At 28.7% G+C, this 24,925-nt stretch overlaps 2 protein-coding genes and 1 long non-coding RNA gene across 3 annotated transcripts; 1 reads left to right on the top strand and 2 right to left on the bottom strand.

Annotated features, from left to right (window-relative positions):
• Nucleotides 1-6,487: 6,487 nt before the first annotated feature.
• Nucleotides 6,488-7,503, bottom strand: LOC116402443. Its single transcript, XR_004214862.1, has 2 exons — nucleotides 6,886-7,503; nucleotides 6,488-6,796 (listed from the first exon to the last, which is right to left on the bottom strand). It is a non-coding gene; the product is annotated as an uncharacterized LOC116402443 (long non-coding RNA).
• A 2-nt stretch (nucleotides 7,504-7,505) lies between these two features.
• On the bottom strand, nucleotides 7,506-9,196 carry LOC116404353. Its single transcript, XM_031886567.1, has 2 exons — nucleotides 8,901-9,196; nucleotides 7,506-8,448 (listed from the first exon to the last, which is right to left on the bottom strand). Exon 2 carries the CDS (start codon nucleotides 8,418-8,420, stop codon nucleotides 7,506-7,508), a length of 915 nt encoding a protein of 304 aa, XP_031742427.1. The 5' UTR covers nucleotides 8,421-8,448; nucleotides 8,901-9,196.
• Nucleotides 9,197-15,687: 6,491 nt separating this feature from the next.
• Nucleotides 15,688-21,676, top strand: LOC116402196 (protein LIGHT-DEPENDENT SHORT HYPOCOTYLS 10-like). Its single transcript, XM_031881400.1, has 2 exons — nucleotides 15,688-16,325; nucleotides 21,304-21,676. Exons 1-2 carry the CDS (start codon nucleotides 15,735-15,737, stop codon nucleotides 21,376-21,378), a joined length of 666 nt encoding a protein of 221 aa, XP_031737260.1. The 5' UTR covers nucleotides 15,688-15,734; the 3' UTR covers nucleotides 21,379-21,676.
• The last annotated feature ends 3,249 nt before the right edge of the window (nucleotides 21,677-24,925 follow it).

Raw genomic sequence — 24,925 nt, 5'->3', positions numbered from 1 at the left:
AGTGATAATTGAGGGAAGAAATTCACTTTTTTGTCCATTAAAGTATGATTGAATGCTAAGTTGTAAGTTGTAACAAAAGAAAAGAAAAAGAGTCAAATATAAATGAGTACATTAGGAAAGTTGTTTATATGATCAGTACTAAAGTGACCTACTTTATTTTGAATATAGGAAGAGAGAATTTAGAAGGATATTAAACTTAATTAAGACGATAGTATGAAGATGCCATTAAAGAGTGAAATCCAAATGCTTACAAATTAAATATTGGATATACTTTACTTTTGGGGAATATTTTACCACCTATATCTAATAAATTATACCTATTTCATAAATATAAAAAATAAACTAAAATATTTATAAAGTATATCAAAAATATGTTCATCGATTTAGACTAGGATAAAGCATTATATAAATTTATGTATTTTTAAGTTTATGTTATAGAAATTAAAAAAATAAATTTTGTAGTAAAATAAAATGGCATACTTTAAAGTTTATTTAATTTTAGTTTCTAACCCTTTTAACTTTTACTTTTAATCTCTATAGTGTTAATAAATCTTAAATTTTGATATTAATTTTTAATGAAGTTGATTAAGGAAAATGGTATTATAAGAAGCATCTATAGATTTAAGATATTAGTGTTACGTATTTTATGCAATTTATTTTAAATACTTCTATTGACACATCTTTGAAACTTCTTTCTTCATATCACATTTTCACACGTTTATTTACCACAAGCTTTTTTTTTTTTTTTAGAAAATAATTTCACTAATCTCTCTTTCAACCAATTTATTTTTCCACTCTTTCTTTACAATTATAATTTATCATCAATTTCTTTTGACCTACATTTTTCTCACTTTCTTTCATTTCATATATCCTTTCTTTCATTCTTTTTTTAATTCTTTTTTACACTATTGATGATTTGTTAATTAATCTAAAAATTAGATTTGTTAACATAAAATATAAATCAACTCATTCTTTTCTAAATTAAAAATTCAATTATCTTGCTTCACTTGAATTTATATTAGAAAAAGATGAAGCTAAGAAAGTACTCCAGTAGTTGGCAATTTTCATTTAATTGTAGCACCTTAGATAGTTGGCAATTTTCATTTAATTGTAGCACCTTAGATAGATACTGTGGGGAACTTTAATGGATTTTCGTTGAAAAAATATTTTTTCCTTTTCTTTTTCCTTTAATCCAAACGTATTTTAGAATAATGTAAATTTACTTAATTTTATCTAACAAAACATCAAAATGGAATAATAGTGATGTTGTATAATAAATTTTTTTTTGCATCAACGTGGTGTTCGACCACCCACAGTTTGACGATCAAGTTAACAATAATCATATTTTAGAGAGCTAGAGATCAATTCAAGATCTATTTTACCCACCTCAAATGCCATGAGCTCTCTTGGTCATGTAGAAATATGTTTTGTAACAATTGTTTTCTAATTAACTTCTCGCTCGTTAATCAACTTGTTTGATTTATCACTAGTGACTCAAGCATATGTAATATCCAAACACTTAGGCACGATCTTTACCTTCATCGAGTTGGCCTCCTCAAACTCTATAGTAGTATGGCCTATGGGCTGACCTCCATATTTTTACATTATTTTTTTTCTCATGGTTAACCTTATGAGTTGACCTCCATAAGCTTCTTAAGTTCCATTCCGGAGTTTTAGTTGATTTTATGATGGAAACTGATCTCTTCAACTAGCTTGCATATTTAATCAAACAAAGTGCTTCCCTTAATCTCTTAAAATGGTTTTGGAACTAGCTAATGTTTTTATATATATATACCTCCTAACATATTTTATGGACTTGGATCCTTACGTGAACTATATCTTATACCATTCTCCAAACATAATTGATACAAAACTTATAAATAGATATATTTCTAAAACTTAAAAACCATGGATGCTCACATTTGAGAAAACTAGAGTATAACTAACATGAGTGCATGCAAGAGATGTCTTCTCAAGTTTGAAAGTAACTTTTAACAGTTAAATTACAAAAGTGACGGTGACATAATACATAAAAGAAAATAAATGAAATTAAAAAGTTCATGCGTGTGTGTGTCAACCCTAAAGCCGTATAAGACAATGTGAATTGGGGTTTCATGCATGTTTCAAATCATCTAATACTTTAAATTTTTTAATAATAATATGTTTTTTAAAAAAAGATTTCTTTTTTGTCTAATTTAAGTAACAATGGTAAAAGTAGCCTATATATTATATACAATATACATCTTTTGTATATTAGTCAATTGATATACTTTATATATTTAGTATGTCCTAAGAGATGTACTGAAATTTATGCTACTGATTCACTGATGATATGCTACATATTAATCAATTATTTATACTAAATCTTATTCGTCACTAGGTGCTCATGCATTTTTTATTGTTTGTAAATAATACTTAATTTGAATCTTCACTAATATAACTGGTATACCATATATAAAATATATACATCAAAATATAGCGGTAGTATAAAGGGTATAATTGAAATAATAAAAGAAGAATAAAATAAAATATAAAAAGACATCCAAAACTCATAAGAAAGAAAGGGCAAAAAGTGTGAAGAATATGCCAACGTGGAAATCTTGAAAAATTATGTCTTAAATGACGTTCAAAACCAAGACATCTAGGCAAAGTTATAAACATTTTCAAATATATAAGCATCTTTATATTATTACAAAACAAACGTAGTAATCTAAATGTTCATCTTAAGAATATAATATAGGTTCTCACTAACAATTGACCGTTAAAAAAAAAAAAAGTGTAAAGAAGTATATTTTAAAATGGTTAAAACATTGTTTTTGACTGCTTAAACCATAACTAAATATTAAATATTTATTCAATTTAGTCCTTGCTTTTAAAATTTTCTATTTTCCTTTTTTTATATTTAAGCTTTTTTTTTCATGCCTTCACATCTGTGTTTATTTAATTTATTAACTTTTAAAATTACAAACTAAATCTATAGAGTTTCAAAATAATAATTCAAAAACTTACAATTGTCCCAGACAATAATAATAAAAAGAGAAGTAAAGTTTTAATTAATTTTTAATGTTGGAATGTGTTGAATATTATGTAAAAGAAAGATCTAATCGTAACATAGTTTGGTAGAGGAGAATTGGGATGGGAGCAATGCCTTCAAAACCAAAATTATACACAAATAATATGGACCTAAGGTTTATTAAAGACGTGTCATGTATAAAAACTTTTTAATTCCTCTATGTATGTATGTATATATATATATATATATTGTTGTAGTCTCTTCAAATGATAGAATTGGTCTCTTCTTCTACACATTAAGGTCTTATTAGACAAGGAAATTGAAAGCTAAAAAGTTGATGATTTAAACATTTCAATATATATATATATAAGTAAATAAAAAGATAATATTTAGGAAAGAAGATATGTGAATTCCCCAAGAACAGGGAGAATGGGGAGAAGTTTAGGTGTGAGAAATAAAAGTGATTGTAGAGAACACAAAGGAAAGGAAAGGTTTGTTAAATAAAACATAGTTGAAGTTGAATGGGGAATTGACAAAAATAGGGCCAAAAATGGGTAGAAATAGAGTTTTAGGATTGATTGTAGAAAAGTTGAGATTTAGGATAAATTGGAGGTGAAATGACGAAAATACCCTCTTTTATTTTCCTTCCTCTTTTCTTCTTTTTCCTTTTCTTCAACCCGAAGACAGAAGGCCGTTCAAAAGAAAAACGTAAACTCGCATTTGAACTCTCCGCGTCTGCAGTTACCCTCTTCAACTCTCTCCCGCCTCCGGTGAACGTTTTTCTCTTCCGTCCATTTCTTCTCCACTTCCATCCATTTCTTCTTCACGACTCTCCGCTATATTTTCCGATTTCAACTTGTTCACCGAACGTCTCCATTTCTTCTGCACGGGTCTCCATTTCGACTTCATCTCCGGCGGACGCTTCTCCACTTCCATCCATTTCGATTTCAGGTTTGTTTTCACCGGACCTCTCCATTTCTTATCCACTCCTCTACATTGGCAGTGCCGTATCCATCATCTTTGAAGTCAAGTGAGTAATAAAATCTCAGTTTTTTTTTTAGAGTTAGTCTGTTGTAGCTTATTTATTATTACAGTATTCCATCTTGTTTGTTTAAGTTGTCTGTTAAGATGTGAGTTTTTGTTTTTGGCACATTTTGGAGAAGAAATGCATGTCATATGCACACAGACATAGAGAACCGTGGGAGCCATTCTGTTTTTAGGAAGAAAAACCATTTCCTTTGCAATGTACTGTAATAATAGAAAAACCATACCTTGGAGTTTAGAACTTGAATTCGAACATATATTTGGTATCCCATATAAACTCTGCAAAGTTACCAGTACAATAGATATGTGCTAAACATGCATTCTAAATATTGTATTCTAAAGACATTATCATAAGCTGCATTGTTGAAAGACCATTTCCTTTGCCTTGAAGTTTTCCATCATCTCTCACCTATCAGCACCTATCTCTCACCTTCCAAAATTTTGAGTAGAAGTCCCAATATAAGAGTGTTAACTTCCTAAACCGTTTAGAATGCATGTTTAGCTAGTCTACTAGGTGTTAAGGCTATAGGGTTAGCAATTGTATTAGACTTAGCAACTTTGCCTTGAAGTTTTCCATCATCTCTCACCTATCAGCACCTATCTCTCACCTTCCAAAATTTTGAGTAGAAGTCCCAATATAAGAGTGTAAACTTCCTAAACCGTTTAGAATGCATGTTTAGCTAGTCTACTAGGTGTTAAGGCTATAGGGTTAGCAATTGTATTAGACTTAGCAACTTTGCCTTGAAGTTTTCCATCATCTCTCACCTATCAGCACCTATCTCTCACCTTCCAAAATTTTGAGTAGAAGTCCCAATATAAGAGTGTAAACTTCCTAAACGGTTTAGAATGCATGTTTAGCTAGTCTACTAGGTGTTAAGGCTATAGGGTTAGCAATTGTATTAGACTTAGCAACTTTGCCTTGAAGTTTTCCATCATCTCTCACCTATCAGCACCTATCTCTCACCTTCCAAAATTTTGAGTAGAAGTCCCAATATAAGAGTGTAAACTTCCTAAACGGTTTAGAATGCATGTTTAGCTAGTCTACTAGGTGTTAAGGCTATAGGGTTAGCAATTGTATTAGACTTAGCAACTTTGCCTTGAAGTTTTCCATCATCTCTCACCTATCAGCACCTATCTCTCACCTTCCAAAATTTTGAGTAGAAGTCCCAATATAAGAGTGTTAACTTCCTAAACCGTTTAGAATGCATGTTTAGCTAGTCTTCTAGGTGTTAAGGCTATAGGGTTAGCAATTGTATTAGACTTAGCAACTTTGCCTTGAAGTTTTCCATCATCTCTCACCTATCAGCACCTATCTCTCACCTTCCAAAATTTTGAGTAGAAGTCCCAATATAAGAGTGTAAACTTCCTAAACGGTTTAGAATGCATGTTTAGCTAGTCTACTAGGTGTTAAGGCTATAGGGTTAGCAATTGTATTAGACTTAGCAACTTTGCCTTGAAGTTTTCCATCATCTCTCACCTATCAGCACCTATCTCTCACCTTCCAAAATTTTGAGTAGAAGTCCCAATATAAGAGTTAACTTCCTAAACGTTTAGAATGCATGTTTAGCTAGTCTTCTAGGTGTTAAGGCTATAGGGTTAGCAATTGTATTAGACTTAGCAACTTTGCCTTGAAGTTTTCCATCATCTCTCACCTATCAGCACCTATCTCTCACCTTCCAAAATTTTGAGTAGAAGTCCCAATATAAGAGTGTAAACTTCCTAAACGGTTTAGAATGCATGTTTAGCTAGTCTACTAGGTGTTAAGGCTATAGGGTTAGCAATTGTATTAGACTTAGCAACTTTGCCTTGAAGTTTTCCATCATCTCTCACCTATCAGCACCTATCTCTCACCTTCCAAAATTTTGAGTAGAAGTCCCAATATAAGAGTGTAAACTTCCTAAACGGTTTAGAATGCATGTTTAGCTTGAAGATTTGAATCATTACTACTGCAGTAGCAAAAGGAGAGCAGTTATTGAGTTCTAAAGCACACAATATTATTTACTTCTCATGGATTGTTCAAACATTATTCTTTGCAGCTTTGGAGTTGTTCTAATGGAAGTACCAACATAAAAGAAGCCCATTTTCTAAGACAACTGCCAGGAAAACAACAGGAAAGCAGAATGAGATATCTAAAAGGTAATCTGAAAGAGATGGTAGATCCCAGCATATCAAAGTGGAGAACGCAGTCAAAGTGGTAAGGATCGCACTTCGCTGCACGACTAAGATTCCATCTACAAGGCCCTTCATGCAAATGGTGGTTCATATGCTTGAAGAGGCTGAACCTTGTAAAAACTAAAAGTAGCAAAAGCTTTGCATTTATTACTACTGCACACTTTAAGTAATCAGCAAGAGGCTTCAAATGCAGCAAGGGCTGAACCTTTAAGTAATCAGCAAGGGCTGAACCTTGTAAAAACTAACAGAGGCTGAACCTTGAAGATGAATGTAAAAACTAAAAGTAATCAGCAAGATTTGCATCATTAATACTGCAGTAGCAAAAGGAGAGCATTTATTGAGTTCTAAAGCACACAATATTGTCATAATAGGATTTGAAGTCTTTCTCAAAAAGCTTGAAATGCCAAAGGAGTAAATATTCTATAAACAGTTCACTGTAGGATAAAAAAAAAAGAGAAGGAAAGTCTTGAAGTTGCAGAAGAAAAGTCTTCAACTTAGAATTGTCAGTGAGATGACTTTAGTGATCTTGCAAACAACACAGGACACAATTTTATAAGCATCTTCCACCTGCATTAAAAAAATGAACCTTTTTTACATCGTGATCATGCAAACAACGCAAGCACAAACCAAGCAAGTATAAAACTATTACTACGTACCAAGACGGGTACTAATCTTGTATGCTCGACTTCTGGATGTATGAAATTGGATTGGTACACGTTAATCTATTGTGGCCTGTTTCTTTACATCGACCACATTTATGCAATTTTGGTGCTTCACCGACACTTGGAATCCTCTTTTTCTTCGGTCGACCAACTCTTTTGACTACTTTCGGAGGTAAGACAGTCATATGTACATATTCTTCGGTTGTCTTCCATTCCGACTGATTCCCAACTGGGTAGACGGCCTCCGAATATGCTGCCAACAAACATTCATTAGTGTAATAGTTAGCACATAAGCTATAAACATTTATATTGCGATCCGTGCAACAGCAATGGCATGTGCGCATGGTAGTTGCTCAGCTTGAAACTCCTTACAAGTGCACTCTTGAGTATGAAGATTTATGACCTCCTCTTTATCTAAATCTTTAACATGGAATTGGTAACAATCAATTGGGTTGACTTTCATTGTCAAAGCTCGTTCTTGTTTCTTTTGTAGAACTAACTCTGCCCATTTAGTCAATGTAGACGTCACTTTAATGCCTTCTTCTCGACGCTCCCAAAACCAACGTTGTAGCAAAGCTCGAACATGTTCAAGGAATGAAGCAATAGGCAAATCTCTAGGCTAGAACATGTTCAACGTTAATCTTAAATATATTTGAATCCTTCAATCTCATCGCTCGCAGTCTCCAACCACACTTGTTGTCAATGCATCTAACAAAGAGAACCTCTTTTGTAGACTTTTTTACTACAAACTGAAAATTTTTTTTCATTGCCAAGACACTTAATCTCATTGACAAATCTTTTTTGGAAAAAAATATTTGTCCTACATCAAACTCCTCACTTGTAGAGCTTTCTTCGGACCAATCATTCATGTCTGTCTTCAACTTTTGGCTAGAAGAGCTGTAACGAACTTTAGATTTTCCTTTGCAATCTTTTGTAGGACCATCTCTATGTTGTGGGATGTCAAATGATTCACTATTCATCTCTACTGGCTCCCATGTAAAAGTCTCATCTTTCGAATCATATGACTCATATGATTCCCATATAGCCGAAGTGGTCCCTATCACGTTATCACACAAGCCAACTTCAACTTCACGAACATGGACTTCATTCTCATTTAATGTATCCATTACAATTGGAGGATGAGGGTTTAAGTTATGAGCTTGGTTGCTGCCAGATACTGAATTGTAATCTTTGCTTAACACTTTTTTGCTTTGATTACTTTTAGGCTCAAATGAGACGTATAAAGGGACCTTTAATGGATTTTCACTAAGAAGATAAAACTTCAAATCACGGTCATTGCTTAACTCAAATGTAGGAGCTTCGTGTTCCACTTTTATCTCATATATGCATCTTATCATTACGTCGAACTTTGAAGGGTCAACTTCTGCAAGGTCATATAATTCTGCCTGTAAATCTTTATGTGTTATTTCTTTACTGACAACGATGCCTTTTAACATGCCTCCTTCGTATTTTCTTCGCCTCTCATCCCACATACCACCGTAACGCACTAACATGGGAATATGTGACATCCTTAAACCACCTTATACTTTTCAATTGCTGCAAAAAATGATTTGAAGTTAGCATTTGACATATCACATAAACAAAGTTTATTAAAAAACAGTAGGTAAATACTAAATAAAACGTGCATAGTCACACCCTACATGTTTACGATCTTGACAGCTACAAAATGTTTAGGATATTGCGAGATACAAAAAACAATAGCTAAAAGTCACCCTAAATCAATTCATTTCAGATTAAACATTTCAATTTAAGAACCTGCAAGATGTCTGCGAGATGTTTGCGAGATGTCTACCAGATGTTTGCGAGATAAAATAATAATAATGATAAATTGCTAACATCATTTGAAACATCTATAAAGCAACCTTAAATCAACCCTAAATCAACTTGAAACAATAAAAAATAATATTGATTTATACATTTAAGATGCAAAAATATATATACATATAACACAACACAATTCAGATTCGGATTTAAAAATTAAAACAAACCACAATGCGTGAGATGTTCGCCGGAGTAGATGATGAACGACACCGGAGTAAAGCGGAAAGTTGACAAACTTTTGAGAGAGGAGAAGAATCGCAAATGAGTTTTTCTTTTTCTTTTTCCTTTACATAATCTATGAGAAGGAGGAGAAATGCTTCTTTTTTCTTTACGTAATCTATGAGACTGCAAGAGAAGGATTCTTCTTTTTTTTTCCCTTTACGTAATCTATGAGGAGAGGAGAAGAAGGCTGCGTTCGCAATTCTGTTTTTTTTCTTCAGGTGAATGACATTGAAGAGAGAGAGAGAGGGTTGGAAAAGAAGAGAAGAGCAAATGTGAATTAAAATTAAAAGAGGGTATTTTCGTCATTTCACCTCCAATTTATCCTAAATCTCAACTTTTCTACAATCAATCCTAAAACTCTATTTATACCCCATTTTTGGCCTATTTTTGTCAATTTCCCAAGTTGAATTTGAATTTGAATAGAAAGGTGATTGCATTATTGGCCCTTTAAGTTTTGCTAATTTAAAACCCACCCCAAGAGTAGGAGAGGGAGGCGTTGTTGGGTTTTGATGGTAAAATGAAAATGGTATCCCCAAATCACGAGTTCCACAGTATTACATATCAATTATTAAAAACGCGTTTTATTATTTTTCTTTTTCTCCTTTCTCAATCATTAATTTTAGGAAAATGACATCCATCTCACTAACTTCTCATTTCATTAATCCACACTTTCATTTTCTTTAATCCACTTTTTTTCTTTTTACATTTATTCCCTTTTTTTTCATTTTCAAATTATTAAACCTCTTCAAAGTTCTTCTTCTTCTTCTTCTTCTTCTTCTTTTTTTCAATTATTATTACAGTATTTTATTTAGTTTTCTATCACACACAACTAAAAGTTTAAGAGTCGAAATCATTTTTTTAAGGTAATTGTTTAGTGCGATCCAATTTCCAACTTGTGATGAAATGATAAATTGATAAATGGATTGACAAAGTTTTTTGAATTGAATGAAAAGAAAAAAAAAATTAGAGATGAAAGAAATGGAGGGAGAGACATGAAGGATTATTGTATGATGAAGAGAGTAAATGAATGGTACAAGAAATGATGATGAAGATGCTGACATTTAGCTTAAAATTTTAGAACTACAAATTGAAGGTTGTCACTGTTATTATATAACTTTTATGCTCATAATAGAAATTGTTGGGAAACCCAAAAAGATGACACATAAAAACCAACAAACTCTCATTTTTCTAAATTATATATATAAAATGTGTACATCATACCAAATACCTTTTCCAAAATTTCTATTTTTTTTAGCTAAATTATAAAAAATATCCCATTCTTAAACTTTTCACAATGGTTTAAAAATATTCTTACATTTAGTTCCGGATGAAAACGGTTAAAGTTTTGTTTCAAGAATATTCATTGACTATTAAAATGTTTTATAAATATCCTTAACGTAAAAAAAAAAATCATTAATCCAATTTTATACCAAAGTTTTTAGCAAAAAGAAAAAAATTAAAATTTAAAATTAAAATTACAGTTTTAAATTTTCATGGATATGTTGATATTTCTATTGATATTTTCACATTTTGTATGGATCCAATTTCCATAAAAAGGATTAATTGATATTTTCATTACATCTTTAAAAAAATTCACAAAACACAAAAAATAAACATTAATACGACACTCATTAATATAAATAACAAGCATGTTATTTATTTAAAAATAATAAATATTTATTTAATAATGTAAATTATTTTTTGAATTTTTTTATAATTTCTTAAGAGATATTCATCCAAATCGAAATCTATGTAAAATTAAAATATAAAATATCAAAATAAAAAATCTCCTTGAAACATAATAAAACAATAATTAGTCAAACAAAAAAATCTCACACCCATAAGTCTATCGGTGATAATCAAATACATTTTTTATTTAATAAATAATTGTATGTTAATTACAATAACTATAGAAATTGGTTGTGTTCATATTGTTTTAATAGTCAAATAATAAATTTAAGACTAAGATTTTAACGATTTTAACTTAAAAATTAGATTTTTATTTTGATTGGTCAGAAAATTTGGTGTAAAATTTGAATCAATTAAAAAAAATTTTTTAACTTTCTTTCGAACGTAAGCAGTATTTATGAAATTTTTTCAATAGTTATATTTTTAAAACAAAACTTTAACGAATTTTAAATCAATAGTAAAAGTATTTTTTAACCATTTTAAAAACACCAACTTAAAGACGTTTTTGAAACTTTTAAAAGTTATGAATTATTTTTTATGCAAACTCTAAAGTTGAAGACATTTTTTTGTAATTCAACCTTGTTTACATGTTTTAGTTGTGGTGTTTTAACTTTTTGATATTTTGTTTTCACGGTCGAATTTTAAAAACTATGAAATAAACTATAATTTTTAACGCTTGTTAGAATCTGAAATTTTGTTATATTTTATAAACACTACTATAAATTTGGTATTTCTTGATGCACACAAATTTTGATTTCTTGAATGGTCATGACAAAGGATTATCAAAAAAAATATTTTTCTTGATACAATATTTATTTTGACGGTTATGTACGTCAAGAAAAGTCTTCTAATTATTTTTGGAAGAAATACGAAAAAAAAAAACGTAAAAAATGTGGATTCTTGATTTTCTTGATGGTCTTAGTTTTATTGATGGTCCCCAAATGTCAATAAAACTATTTCTCCATGGACAATAAACATCAAGGATAATATATAATTTGTTGATGGGCAATGTATATCAAGTTAGTTAGATTTTCGTGATTGTAAGGCCCATCAAGGGATGAATTTTCTTGATTTCCAATGCTCATCATAAAAAAAATTAATATATTTGTTTTGAACTTTTCGATGGATTTAGAATTTCTTAATGTGTCTATGGTTTCTTGATAGACAAAGACAAAAAAAAAAAAAAAAAAAAAAAAAAAAAAAAAAAAAAAAAACAAAACAAAACATGGCTATCAATTTTTTTTTTAGATTTAGGATATCAAGATATCATCAAGAAAAACGATATATTGATGGACATTACCTATCAAGAATTTTATATATATAATTTTGGATTTAGGATAAGATCATGGCAAGACACATCAAGAAAAAATTATTTTCCACGAAATTCGGGCTCTGGTCGATGGACTCAGAAAATACGATATTCATCAACAATATTCTTAAATCTTTACTACTTTTTTTTTCAATTATTACTTTTTATTCATCAATAATACAATATTAATTTTTTAAAAGTTAACTGTTGCAATTATAATTAGATTGAAATAAGAAATTTTATCAAAATTAAATTAGTTATTCTGTTCAACTCATAATTGAAAATTTATAATTTAGGATTTTTTAAAAAATTTGTAGAAATTGTTTATAAAATTGGATTGCATTAAAAATTTGATCAAGAAAACGATTTTCTTTGATTTGATAGGTTTTTTAGTTTTATTGATGGGCAAAAAACATGAAAGTTTCCTTTCTTAATGGTATTGACCATCGAAAAAAACTTTTGATGACATGTTTTGACCTAGTTTTTTTTGTGAGACCATATTAAGGTAGACATTTTTTGGCGTGCTTTGCATATCAAAGAAGGCCAATCTTGTAGTAACGAAATATTTTGGTTCATTTTTTGAAATTATTTCAAAAATATCTTTTTTATATGAATAAATTATAGAATTAGAAGATATATTTAATATTGTTGTCGTTTTCATTTTCTTTTTATCACAAAAGATACTTTATTTTTAATTTGTTGGATAATTCAAATCATAGTCAAATTAACACAACAAAAGGGATAGACAAAATAAGAATAAAAAGACCTAAATCAAACTTTGGCTTCCAACTTCAAAACTAAGCCTAATCTTTTGTAAAAATAGTTTCTACTAAATTGTTGTAATGTATTAAACCCTCAAGTCCAAAAATTTGTTGGCTACAAGAACTAGAAAACCATCCACATATCATTGTGTGCCATAGTGCTATTACTTGTCTTTTTCTTTTTTCTTTTTTTCTTTTGTCATATGATTTTAAAGTTATTGATTCTTTGAAATTTTAAAAGATTTAACAAAAGAAAAAAAAAAAAAAAGGTTAATATTTACTGTTGAAAAATTAACATTCTAATTCATAACATCCTGCACTACATCTTCTTCTAATAGTGTCATGTTTTTAAGTTGATGGATATATAAAGTTAAGTTTAACAAAATATGTTCTACTTCCTCTCTTATATATTCTCAAAATCTTGATTTTTTAAGTGAGATATTACCTAATTTTTGGGATTTGTTGTTTCGTTTTTCTTGAATAGAAATTGATGATTAAATATTATCAATTAAAAATATGAAAGAGGGGATCCTATGACAAAAGGAAATGGTGTATCTTAATTAGATTAGGTAATCTTCATTAGCATCTAGTTGCTTAAATAACAATTAATATTCCATCATTAGACCAAAGCAAGGAGATGGGGAGATAAGTGTTAATGAACTTATAGGAAAAAGAGAGAGAGAGAGAGAGAAATAAAAATATATACATATAATAACAAACATCATATATGTAATGAATTCTTTTTTATCTAAATAGAGAAGGATTCCATCACAACAAAATGTCTTACATATCTATTATTCTCTTTAATTAAAATATTAAATCTAAAGTTAGACCCTAAGACCCGAATAATCAAAGGGATCAAGGTAAAATGTAAATATTATTCTTTTACCCATGGTGAAATTAAACCATATTTATTTATTTATTTATTGTCAATTTAAGTGTACGGATTTATTTGGATATTAATTTTTTATTTAGTTTAAAAAAATCCTTTTTTTTTTCTACTTAAAAACGTTTTTTTTAAGCATTCACAATGTTAATCTAATTAAATAGGCTTTATTTTCTAAGGTATGCGGAAGTATTGATATAAATAAATTGGAAGTATTGATATAAATAAATTCACCCTAATCCATTTGTTTATAATTCTTGGTTAATTAAGGCTCGTCTTTGCACTATTGTATTGTGTCTATATTGATTTTGGATTAGGGGACATTTTATAAATTTAATTTTCAAACCCACCTGTAAAGGAAAATCTAAGTCCTAATATAATTAAATTTATGTTAATTTAAAATTTTAGTCTCTATAGATCGTTAAAGTTAGAATTTTATATGTGTGATAAGTAGTTGCAAATATAAAAATTAGATTCAAAATGTTAACATATATAGAAACATTTTAAAAAATACAAATATAATAAAATCTATGAGAGTTTATCAACGATAGAAGTCTACTATTGCTAGATCATATTACAAATATTAGTCTGTCACTCATAGACCTTAAGATTCTATTAACAGTATAAGTCTATCGTTGATAGACTTTGTTATTTTTGTAAAAAAACCTTAAGATTCTATTAACAGTATAAGTCTATCGTTGATAGACTTTGTTATTTTTGTAACTTTTTTAAATATGTTGTTATACACACTTGATTATTAAGCTTTCAATAATTACTTAAAAATATATATAATCTCTATCTAAGTAGTTGATACGGTTTGATAAAATCTTTCTATATAGTCTCCTACTTTAGAAACTATTTATGAGAGTTCTATCAACAAGAACAAGTCCAGATATAGTTTTCTCACCAAACCAACCTAGAATTTGAACACTGCTAGCTCTTTATATTGGAATTATTCTGACCTTCATCTCACCCATTTTAAAGCCCTATCCCATTTTTGCACAATAGGGTTATGAAGCTCAAAATACATCACACCAAGGTTGTGTGAAATAAGAGTCCTACCAAGACTACTCATGATTTTATAATAAAAAGAATGAAAAAATTGGGATGAAAGAAACATTGCAATTCTAAAAGCTCCATAAATGGACATACAATCTAAATTCTAATTCTAATTTTTTTTTGATATCATAGGGACTAAATTTGCAACATAATCATTAGAACTAACCTATATGAACTTAAGTTTTTAGTCCAGTTATAATTGAATGGAAACAAATATTTTTTTACAAAAAATGGTTTACATAATGAACATGAACTCAATCCAATGATTTAGGTATATATGTTGTGAACTAAAATCTCCCATTTCTGCTTCCAAATATAGAGTTGGAACTCAACCAAAAAAAAGAAAGAAGAAGAAAAAAAAGTGGGTTTGTCCGTAGATGATGCTTAGTAAAGAAGAAAGATTTAAGTAGGGATTATTATGAAGTTAATGTCAATGAACAGTATAATTCCCCTTTTGATTTGCAAGAAAAAAAATTAAAACTTGTGAAATAAGACTAATTACACAGACACAGACACACACACCAAATCTAACAGCTAGCCACCACGAACAGGCTCCCACTGCTTGAGAAAGAAAAAAAACCAAAATATTAAAAAAAATAAAATCCATTATTAAAATTATATATAATAACAACAATGATAAATAAATCTTGTACGTATATATCTCTATATATATATGACAGAAATATAATTATAGTGGAATTTTCAAAAGAAATTGATGGAGAAAAAAGAGAAATAGAGAAAATAGAGAGATGAGGGGAAGTGGGTAAAATAATAATAATAATAATAAATAGGAAAGAATATAATTTTTTATTTCTTTTTTTTTAAAAAACAAAACACCTTCATAGGGCCATATACTGTCCCTCTCAGGATGGGATTTTCATCTTTCTTCTCCACTGCAATAAAACCCCATCTTTTTTTTTTTTTTTTTTTTTTTTAACCTTCAAAATTTCCAACTTTATTATTTTTCTCTTTCTTTTTTATCAATTTGTCATTTCTTGCCAATTTGCTTAAGAATTTCTAGGCTTCCTTCTCCTATTTCTTTTCTCTCTCTCTCGATCTGAGAATTGATCATATCATGTCAAGCGAAGGAAGAAAAGATCCGACTGAAGCCGGGTCATCGTCGAGGACGACGACGACGACGACGACGACGACGGCGGCGTTGAGTCGGTACGAATCACAAAAGCGACGTGATTGGAACACGTTCGGACAGTATCTGAAGAATCAAACGCCGGCGGTATCACTGTCGCAGTGTAACTGCAACCACGTGCTTGAATTCTTGAGGTATTTGGACCAGTTCGGAAAAACTAAGGTTCATTTACATGGCTGTGTTTTTTTCGGGCAGCCTGACCCACCTGCCCCTTGTACCTGCCCACTCCGTCAAGCATGGGGAAGTCTCGACGCCCTCATCGGCCGTCTTCGAGCTGCCTATGAAGAACACGGCGGATCGCCTGAAACAAACCCTTTCGGAAATGGAGCAATTCGTGTTTATTTAAGGGAAGTTAAGGAGTGTCAAGCTAAAGCTAGAGGAATTCCGTACAAGAAAAAGAAGAGAAAAAGAACTCAATTGAAATCCAACGATGATGATATCAACAACAACAAACAACAACAACACCAACTCCAACAGCAAACAACCCATCAAGCATCTCCCTTGATTCAATTTATCCTGGTAAATAAATTTCCATTTCCATTTCCATTTAATTTTCATATCTATATCTATCTATATATTTTATTAAAATACCCATAATAATTAGCCTTTAAAATAGACTTCATTTTACAAACCAATAATTGATTCATAACATACATACCTGGGAATAATAGTCAATAAAAGCTCATAATATCGATTTCGAGTTAGTTGTAAGGAACAAAAGGGGGGAAATCAAATACAAAAACCCTAGAAATAACGTAATTCAAATTAAGAACAAAAACCCTAATTTTTATATAGGATATATAATCAATTTAGTAATTAAAACAAAGATTTTTTTTTTCACAAAGATCAGAAGCTACTGTATGAATTTTGGAACCGTACTCTCTCTCTCTCTCTCTCTCTCTCTCAAATCAAACAAAGGACTTTTTTTTTTTTTTTTAATTTTTATTTTTATGATTGACTTAATTAAATACTTCATTTAAATTCTCACCTTTTACTAGTTTTTGGCTCTTTTGTGATTCTGTGCGATTTTGTGCTCCCCATGCATGGATGGAAATGGAATGACCATATAATATAAAAATATATACATTGATATGATATGATATATAAGTGTGTGTGTTATATATTTGCATGTGAATTTTCCTTCGTTTATATAGTGTTTTTGCTGTCTTAATTCTTCTTCACCTTAATATAATTTTATCAATTCATCTGTTTTCTTTCTCAGCTAAGAACTGTGCACTATTTTGTTCAATATTTCACAAACAAAACCCACCTACATTCAAAAATAAAAAAGAAAAAGAAAAGAAAAATAAAAGTTGAAATAAGTGTTCCCCTTTTTTCTGTCTCTTTGATTGATTTATGTATGAATCAATGGAACATCATGGGAACTTTGTTCCTAAATAGTGATTTCCTTTTTCTGTCTCAAAGTTTTTTTATGGCTTAACCTGCAAGTGATCCATCTGTTTTCTTTTCTTTCTACTCTCATTCCATACCAATTTTAAGTTGCTGTGGATAATTCTTTTTTCGTTATTTTACCACATATTGGGTGCAACTAAGAATTGAATCTCTACTTCTAAATTTGATATTATAAACATTATCTAGGTTGAACTATGCTTATTTTGATAGAGATTCTTCGAGATTGATAATACAAACCAAAATGACATGTCGATCTATTATTTTTAAGTTCTTTTTTAAAAAAATTAATGAAGTCTTATTAAAGTATAAATTATAAGTATTTTTATTTTCTGTGACAAATTTGGATTTGTGTTCTTTTTTATTTTAAGTTTCTTAGGATATTCTAGTTTTCTGGTTTAGATTATAAAAGCCTTCTTAACCATTAACATAAGATTCTTCAACAGTGGAGACTTTGGGTAAAGTTCATTTAAACAGAATTAATAAGTGCATGTTGATAGAATTAAATGTTAATTATCAGATTTTTTTTTGTGTAATCTAATCTAATTAACATAATATTTAGAAATGGTTGTTGTGAGATTAAAGATTTGATTTACCTTTTTTGTTTCAGTGTTAGTTGCCTTATTGCTATTGCATTAGAAGAAGTTTCATCATTAAGATTAATGGTTGACAGATTTGTGGTCATTAATTGTTTTAGTCTATGTTTTCTAAAAATGAAAACCTTTAAATAAATAAACTCAACAACAGAAATTTTGCTTTCAACATTTTGGACCTATTAATTGGTATGTGATCTAAAATTAGTTCTTTTCTTATTCTAATTAAGAAGTAATTGAAATAGGAAATATTAATTAGCTTGACATTATTGGATTATGAAAGCCATTAAAACTATATTTCTAGATATATATAAATCTTTAAAGCAGAAGAACTTTTAGAAAGATTGTACCGTTGGGTTTAATGTTTACAAAATTTCTTACAACTATTGTTTTCTAGGACATGGGCATATGCATCTGCCTCAACTTTTTTTTAAGGAGAAAATTCAAATTTCCTATATGTTTTAGTTGATGTCGTTATTTTTAAAAGCTTATTGATAAAAGGATAAAGGATCTCTACGATGTCATTATATTATTCACTTTGGATGATTTAAGTCTTCATGACTTTTGTTTTTTAAACTACCTAAAACACATCATGTCGATAGAGATTCTTGTTCTCGATCACTCATATATATCATATAGATCCTCTCTTTTTTTTGTCTGTCGAATGTAAGACCTTTTCTATATATCTACCTAACAATCCTCTCCTCGAACAAAGTAAGAGGCTTGAAGCTCTCTCCAAACATATCTATCCACTCCTAACAATGAGAGCTTGCTCTTTCATTCTAAAGCACAAACAATTCTTAATTCTAAAGTTAATATCCAAAAGAGAACAGATAATTCCGCTTCCTCTTTTTTTAAGGTGAGTAGAAGACACCTTCGAAGAAATGAGGCTCACTAGTTTTCTCTATTCAAAATATGAAGATTTGTGTTCTAGTTCCTAGGTTTAAATCATCAACTCTAATAAAGTGACAAAAACAAGGGACTTCTACAATGGTACGATATCGTCTATTTTTAATTAGCTTAAGCCTTCTTGGATTTGGAATCATTAAAAAACATCATATTGATGGAATTTATTGTTCTAAATTATATATAATTAATCTCTTCTTTTTTTAAGCATGGTAGATCTTTTGTTTGTACTCCTACCCATCTTGTTAAGGGACAATGACTCTCCACTATCTTCACAATGATATAACATATATGTCCACTTTAGACATAAGCTCGCATGACTTTATCTATCCAATGGCCATTAATTAAGTCTCTTCCTCAAATGATCATCTATCCTCTAATTCGATACTTATCTAGGTCAACTCCTAAATGTTTGCTAGAGCACACAACATAATCAATAGAGCTTGTTTCCTTTAGGCATAAGCCAATATGGTTTTAGTTTTGGTTTTCATCCAGAAGAGCTAATAAGAATTCATATTGTTTGTCATGCATGTATATATATAATATCCCCAATAATTCTCCTTGGCTCTAGTCACTATATGGAACTCTAGTTGCTTTATCATATTCATTTTTGTATCTAAAACTCTATCTAAACTCAAATAATTAAAACACTTTTACCATTAATAAGAGGTTAAAGAGATTCAGATTCTTCACCTGAAAAAGTATGTCAAACAAAATAAAGTTCTATTTTAACTTCTTTAATTAGACGAGAGGAATTTAAATCCAGAAAGATCATAGACGAAGTTATATGGAACCCAACCTCATGGAGAAGTTATATTTGATTTATGGATAACGTGCTTATATTTGAAGTTTATTTAGTTGGTACTTTTTTTACATTTTAAATTTTATTAGGCCTTGAAACCTAACATAAATAGAAGTGAAATTTTAATTGGTAGAATAATCTAAATTTTTTTCTTAGATTTCAAAGAGTAGAATAAACTTTATTTCTAAATGTTTTTATTTTAATTTGGATTTCTTAGACCGTACAATACCTTATTATTGTTTGAAATTTTGCATTATTTAATAAATAAATAATATTTATTCTATAAAAGTATAATATAATTTACAACAATGACATTTAAATTTCTATCCCTATAATTTGTGGTATACATGATAAATTTTACAATAATTACATTTGTTGTAGGATCTTTTGTTTCGTTTTGTTTTTGTTTTTGCTTTTTTTTTGTGTTTTTCTTTAAGGAAACTCAATTTATCTTCTAGCTAGGGGATGCAATTACTCTTTTTTCTAACATCAATCTCTTATTAATCTATCAATTTCAATATAGTTCAAAATCAATTATAAAATGGATATTTTGTAGACTAAAAGATTGAAGTTTAAATTTGTCTCCCACATTTTTCTAGTTAAAAGAATTTTCTTATTAATTTGGAATCAATTTAACTCAATAATATAGACATTATGTAATAAAAATAAAGGTTTTGAATCTGTTTACCAACCCTTTATTGTTCTCAACAATTATAGCAAATATAGGAAAAGCTTTGTATTTCTTTCATTGTGGAGTAGTGTGAGGAGTTTAGGTAGCTAGATTATCCCTTTTTTTTCTAAGAAAATAGAAAAGCATTAGCAGACTCAGGTATATATATAACAAGAAAAAATGTGTAGCAAAACTATTAACATGCTTTATTTATCAAGACACAAGTAGAAGATCGAGATCAGGAGGTGTAGTTGATCACTAGCACCCTTGTCAACTCTTAAATTCATACAAAATAAAACTTCATTGTCACCAAAAATAGTTGGTAAAGCAAAGAGAGAGAGAGGGAGAGATCAGAGGAAAAGCTTCCAATGTAAAGCCATGGAAGATAACTCATTAACTCTACTGAAAAGAAACTCACCCAATCAAAATTTTAGCAGAAGTTTGAAAGAGAGTAAGGGAAAACTGAGTTATTGGTAAAAGTCTTAAACCAATCAAATGAATTAATTTGTTAAAGCATCATTGTTAGGTTAATATATTAAAAAGATCACATTTATATATACATATATCCTTATTTTAGCTTCAGTTTTTCAATCTATAGTAAGAAGTTAAACTAATAAAATAAGAGATCTTAATTAAAATTTAAGCTTCCATGATAATATTTCCCTTTCATTTCTTATAATAAATATACTTTATAGGTTGGATGTCATATTAATTATTAACATTCTAAAACTATAAGATTAGATCAGAGTGCTAAAACATAGATTTAAGTATTATATCTACACCCTAAAACCTACCCATTCAAAGTGTTCATGCTGTTATTTAACCATCACTACTTCAATTTTTTTTTTTTTTTAATTTTATTCACCCAAATATTCATTTTTCTATACTTTATCATTTCCAAAATTCAAATATTTATCCAACGAAAACTAAAGAAAGCTTGATCTACTTCCAAATCTCTCTAAACTTTAGTTTCTTGATATATATTTTGTTAGGGTTTTTTTTTTTTCTAGAATAGAAATATAAAGAATATTGCTTATTTATCAAACAATACTATATTACATTACTTGCAAGAATCTAATTATTAAAAGAAAACATTTGATTGTTTTGAATTTTCAGGGCAAGAAAGCAACTGATCAAGAGTGTATAAATATGGAACGAGTTGAAGGGTTTTTTTTCTATATGATAAATTAAAATACTTATGTTATTGTAGAGTTAATTATATATAAAGAAATAGAGAATTTGAATAAAAAAAATTAAATTAGCATATAGTAATGTAGCAAAAGGTAGCCTTAGCAAGCAATGTGTTTGCTCCCATTTTAGTTAATTTAGAAAAAGAAAAGAAAAAAAAAAAAAGAGTCCCCCAACTTGTAGGTTCACTTTTTAATTATTCCATATTAGAAGGTCACAAACCAAGGTACTATACATTGTCAGTTTTACCCTTCACATTTAAGAAGAAATTTGTCATTTCAATTCTCCATTTTTCATAAAATGTCATCTTCTACATTTTTCTTTCTTCTTTTATACATCATTTTAATTAATAATTATATTCATTGTTGATGCTATATATGCTATTTTGTATTTCATCATTCTTAATTGCTTCTTTTTACTGTATTATTTAGGTTTTAAAATACTTTATTTTTTTTAACCGTACTTTTAAAATAGTCGTTTTATCACGACAACTTGGTTCATATATATACCTTTTGAAATTACCATTTTGGATCTCCAAAGTTTAGCCTAATTCAATTTCAAATAGAAATTATTTTTTAAAACAAATAATCAAAATAATGGTTAGTTGAATCAAAGTAGATAGTTTAAAAGTATAGGATATAGAGTTGTATTAAATTAACATGTACTATATAATTAAGTAGGCGCAATTTTTCTAAGATCATTGCATTGATTGTATGTTATCGGAATTCAAATATCAATAATTAAACATATTTGTATGATATGTAGTAATATTATGTTTGACAACCACTTAAAATGTATCCTAATGCATGCACATCTTTTTAAAACGTCAATTCAACTTATTATCTATGTTCATAAATATAATATGTACAATTGTTAGACGACTACAACTAGCTTTATAATTTATAGCCTTGCTGGATTTATTGATTTTAGTTTGAATCTTAACACTTGAAGAATAATTACAGAAATAAAAAATTTACTAAACAACGTTTACAAATATACCTTAATGAAAAAAATACAAAGTATAGAAAAATTATATATTTTATTAATATTCATTAACTATCATTTGATTGACCAATTTTAAAATTTTATTATATTTTATAAATAGTTTCAATAGTTTTACGACTCTACCTACCATCATTTTTCCATACTCGAGATATACATTTCCAATATTTATTTAAATTGAAATCTAATTATGTGAATTTGATACTAAAACTCCGTTTTTATCCTTTTCTTTTTACTTATTTTTATTCTATTCAAAAATCATATATGTTCATATAATATATGTATATATTGATTTTTTTTACCTGATTTATTTTTTTAAAATGTGGATATTTATCGTAGTTTCTAATTAATTTTAATTTCTTTTCGTCGTATAGAGTTTTAGTCTTTTGACATTGATTTTAACAACAATCACAATGTGGGAGGGGTTACAAGTACACTAAAATCTTGACTATATTGACACATCTTTTGTACCTACAACACCAAAATATGATTTTTTTCAAAAAAGGAGTAGAAAAAGTAAATGAGGTGGGAGGGAAGCGAAACAAAGGGTCATATTAATTGGCTTAATGTTTGTTCTCGAGTGATGTTGTAACTTATTTAATCTTTTTTTAAAGGGGTGTTTGGCCCTAACCGGTGTCTAGAGTAGAATGGGCTATAATGTAATCTGCAATGTTTAGATCTCCGAGTACGATAATACTTGAAATTCATGATTATTACAACTCACACTTTAACTACAATAAAAACTATTTAAACTTTCACGGGATGTAATTTAAAGTGTTGACTTACCTAATAAAAATCATAGTCAATGGGTTTCAATATTTAGTATTTAGGTAGCAAATTATTTTAGTTTCGATTATAATTGTTTGTGTTTGTCGTATAAAACTATTTTTGTTTGAGTAAGAAATAGTAAATAATGTAACAAATAAGAAAAATAGATGACAAGGAAAAAATAGCCAATATTAATGTGAAATAGTAAATAATGTAGCAAATAAAATTTTACTATATTTAATCGTATATTATAAATAGTTGTACTTATACACACTTAATAATGATCAACAATAATACAATTGATCAAACGTCCGATTATTATCTATCATATATACTATTTCATAACTATTATCTTTCTTTATTCATTATCCAAACTAAAATAGTTTACATCTAAAAATGTATTATTATTGAGACTATCTATTGTATAACTCACAAATTGTGATTAGAATAACAAATTCAACGCACACAAACATTTTAACTTTTAGTTTTAACGCTGCTCATTTAGCTTAGTTATATTGTGTCATGACTTAAGTTAATAAGGATGACTCGTAGCCTTTTACACGGGGCCGTCTCTAAGTGTAGAGGGTATTGTTCAAATAAACTTAGATTTAAGAATAGTTCAACAATTATTGTGATATATAGTATATGTCATTCCGATCCTAACATTTTCATAATTAAAATTTTTATATTCATATTCTCATGAAATGTTGAATGATATAAATTAAAGAACAAACTAAAAAGAAATAAGATCGTAAATTTAGAGACATAATAGAAATCATTTACAACATAAGAGTGTATTAGTCTTTTCATTTAAACATTAATGAGTAGTGGTTTGTAAATTAGATCATGTTTGCCTTCTAGTTTCTTATAACACTAATCCCTTTAGTTCTGATAATTTATTTGAAACGCAAAGTATATTTTTTAAATAATTTAAAAATCTCTTTAGAACAAGTTTTAAAATGGAATGATAAATTATATTTTATTTTGAAATGTAAAAATAAAATATATTAAAAATTTACTGTCAGGATAAGAACGCAGTACAAAATAAATATTTGGTGAAAATTTTAATGGAAATGGAAGATGAAAGGCAGTGATAAGGTAAATGATGAATGGGGTTAGTGAAGAAGAAGAAAGTAGGCTACAAGGTTTGGCCCTTTCTACACTACACATAATTCCAAAACCAAAATAATTTATAAAATTCCTAACTTCTCAATTAAATTAATAAATCTATCATCATTTTTCCTTTGGATATCTCTTATCGTATCTTTCATAAAATGACATTCATAACTCCAAACTTAAATATTATTTAGAAATTACCTCCCTAAACCCCACTTTTCAATTCAATAATTAATCATTTCTATTCTTTTCTTTTTTAAGTACGATCAAAGGGTTTGAGAGAAAAAAAAAACTTACATTAACAAATAAACTCTTTTCAGGTTGGCACATTTGCTGAGATTTTAATTATTCAAAATGTCGAGAAACTTTATCCCCCAAACACCAATATTATATTCATCCTTTAAGAGGTACATTCCTTTCTACGACACACGAATTCATTAGTATAAATAAATGATATGCCCTTGTAAACATCTACATTTTAAATAAATGTTACGTCTTTATAAGCATATTGAACAAAGACTACATTTCTTGTAGTTCTAGGCAAAACACGTCATGCAAATGTGTAACTAAAAGCAAAAACAAACAAGCAAACCTTGTAGACGATAGATTATCACATTTTTCACTTTGTCCATTCGAACAAGAGCACTCACAATTACACCACATG

This window comes from Cucumis sativus, chromosome 1 (genome assembly GCF_000004075.3).
Source record: "Cucumis sativus cultivar 9930 chromosome 1, Cucumber_9930_V3, whole genome shotgun sequence".
NCBI lineage: Eukaryota > Viridiplantae > Streptophyta > Magnoliopsida > Cucurbitales > Cucurbitaceae > Cucumis > Cucumis sativus.
The sequence above is the reverse complement of the archived record's forward strand: the minus strand, read 5'-3'. Positions and strand labels throughout refer to the sequence as shown.